Source organism: Olea europaea, chromosome 10, assembly GCF_002742605.1.
Source record: "Olea europaea var. sylvestris chromosome 10, O_europaea_v1, whole genome shotgun sequence".
Classification (NCBI taxonomy): domain Eukaryota; kingdom Viridiplantae; phylum Streptophyta; class Magnoliopsida; order Lamiales; family Oleaceae; genus Olea; species Olea europaea.
In genome coordinates, this window is record NC_036246.1 from 25,705,324 (window position 1) to 25,708,103 (window position 2,780).

General features: G+C 35.7%; 1 protein-coding gene across 1 annotated transcript; it reads left to right on the plus strand.

Annotated features, from left to right (window-relative positions):
• Positions 1 to 1,249: 1,249 nt before the first annotated feature.
• Positions 1,250 to 2,461, plus strand: LOC111400455 (N-terminal acetyltransferase B complex catalytic subunit NAA20-like). The gene is made up of 5 exons (XM_023027871.1): positions 1,250 to 1,331; positions 1,467 to 1,515; positions 1,824 to 1,893; positions 2,218 to 2,285; positions 2,371 to 2,461. The coding sequence occupies exons 1-5, from the start codon at positions 1,250 to 1,252 to the stop codon at positions 2,459 to 2,461; spliced, it is 360 nt and encodes a 119-aa protein (XP_022883639.1).
• Positions 2,462 to 2,780: the final 319 nt, after the last annotated feature.

Genomic DNA, 2,780 nt, shown 5'->3' on the forward strand with positions numbered 1-2,780 from the left:
TTCCATTAGTCGGAAGTTTGTGTCTTTTCTTGTGATGAGGTAAATGTGTTGTGCTGATATACTATGAAGCATTGAGATGTATACAGACATGGGACACGAACGTGACTTGGAGATGGTGGTAAACAAAATTTTGAAAAAGACACACGTCTTCTAAAATGTGCTTGTTATGTCATTACTCCGTTGAGAACATGTACATCGCATGTTAGAAATAAGAAGTATATATGCCTCTCCACTTGATGTGTTAGACTTATGTCTAAGGCATGTAGATAAGTGTTCCTTGCTTGTCAGGAGATTTGGAAATATAAAGAAATGGGACAGTGTTCGTGCTTTACAACTGAACGTTGTTGATAAAGTAATATGAATGCAGAGAATCAATATACTACATTTTGAGTATGTTTTCTGTTGTTTCCCAAACTTCACATATGGAGGGTTTTAGAAACAAACTCCACAAAGAAGGGCCTAAGGCATGACATTGATTTTGGAAAATGATTGAACAAATCCATTTAGGACCTTGTGAAAATTGCATGCTTCAAAAGATTTTTAACCTATGTTTTAGTGTTTCCATAATAAGAGTTCACTTGGACTCCTGAAGTGATTGTAAATATATTGTTGGCTTGAGGGCATAAGACATGGCATGAACTTTGAAGACAAATATAATGGATGGATTTAGGACCTGTAGGAAGGTTGCACGCTTAAAACGATTTTTAACCTTTGGTTTAGTGTTTTAGCTACGGGACTCCAAAAATGTAGGAGTAAATGGTGATTGTTATATATAACAAACAACTCATATTACCAAGAGCAATTAATAATGCAAAATAAGAAATAGAAAGTGAGAAAACAGAAGATTTAAGATGTTTTACTATCAATGTGAGAGCTACGTGCACTTGGTACTATAGAATTGTGCTATAATTAAGAGGGGAGTGACAATATGTTTTAAACTTTCGTCTCTCTATGTTTTTTCTCTTCTATGATGCTGAATGAAGGCTCGACCTCATAGTCTTTATCTACGAAGAATATACTAGGGCTACATGAACATGTAGAATTTTCCAAAGTACCTCGAATCCCGTCACCTTGATGCCTACCGCTCCCAGATCCCCATCAACCTTACCTCGAAGGTCAAACTGAAGACAAGAAAAAGTACGTACAGTACATTAGGTTCCATTTCTATCAATACTTCAAATTTCAGCTGTTTTGTCTACATCATTTCATAATACATGGGATAATGCTTTGAATTAATGTACTTCCAATCATGGGAAAAGTTGAAGGACAAGGAGAGTCATGGCATGGTCATGTCACTACAGTATCTGTAGCTTCTGAATTTTCAGGCAACAATGAACTGTGCTACGTGTACAGGTGGGAGGTTTATAGATTTCGTACAAATAAGATACAAGGGTCGTGTGAGTGGTTCATTTTTGAGGAAAAAAAATCACATGGGGCTCGGTCTATATAGATCGGGCTTCGGCAACAATCAGCCAAGAAACTCATGAACTTGCTTGAGGACATCAGTGACAAGATGTAAGTGGACATGCTTTTGATGAATGAAAGTGGGCTTATATTTCATAGAATCTAAATCACATTGAGATTTTACAGTGCAATTAGTTGGGAAATTAAAATTTGATTCGAAATTTTTTTACTTTAAACTATTGCATTTTACAGTGCTTTGAAGCTTTTTGTGCTTATTTTACCAATTTTTATATCTCGAAATTCCATGATTTAACACCCAAAGTTCTTCATATTCACATTTATAGTCCTCCTTCGTAATCAACAGTTGATAGGAATTGCTGGATGGGCTCTATGTCTTAAAGCGTGCTTCATTTTTGTAGTGATAAGGCTTATTTCGTTGATCTTTTTGTGAGAGCTTCAAATACACCTGCTATCAAGATGTATGAAAAGGTAATATCTTGTAATTTCTGCTAGTTTTACTCTGTATAATGTGCGCCCCTAACATATTTTCTTTTGATCCCTTCTTGTTGTACAGTTAGGGGTTCTGTGAACTCCTACCGAACACTCACATGGGGTGCGTCCCATGTGAGTAAAAAATTGGAAAAAAATCCACCCCGCCCACCCCATGTGAGTATTCTGTACATGTTCCGTAAACAATAAATTTGTACACACAGGTTTATTGTTTTCTTTTACAATGTGAACCGAGTACAAGGACGAATTTCTATTCTTAATCATATCAATTACTATGCTCATTTCCCTGCTTTGTCCTTTCAGCTTGGCTATATAGTTTATAGAAGGGTAATACGTTATTACTCTGCAAAAGAGGGTGGATTGGGTGAGCTGCTGCAAATGACTCCACAAGTTCATTATTCTGCATCATGATGTGTAGTTTTATTTCTCTCTTTGTTTTCTTTCTCAGATATGAAGAAAGCTTTTATCTCGAGATGTAGAAAAGAAGTCTGTTGTTCCTCTCAATCAGCCAATTACATTAAAATTTAAATATGTTTTTCTTGATTGAAAGAATGTCTTAGATTTGGTACGTCTTTTCAATTTGAACTAGTTGGAATGGAGTATTTTGTTGGAAAAAATGAGTAATAGCTAACTTCTGGCAAGACTTTCGGTGAGACCCATTGGTCCAATTTGGAAGATCAAAGTTGATCCGTGTTCTCCTCCGTAAGAGCATCAAAATCATATATTTACTTGCAAAAAATGAAGTTCGAGTGAATGAGAAATTGGAACTCAAAGTTGACCGTTGAAAGATGGTTTTATGTGAAAAAATAGCTTTTGTCCCACATAGGAAAAGGAAGAAAGTAAGAACCATTTTATATATGGTTGCA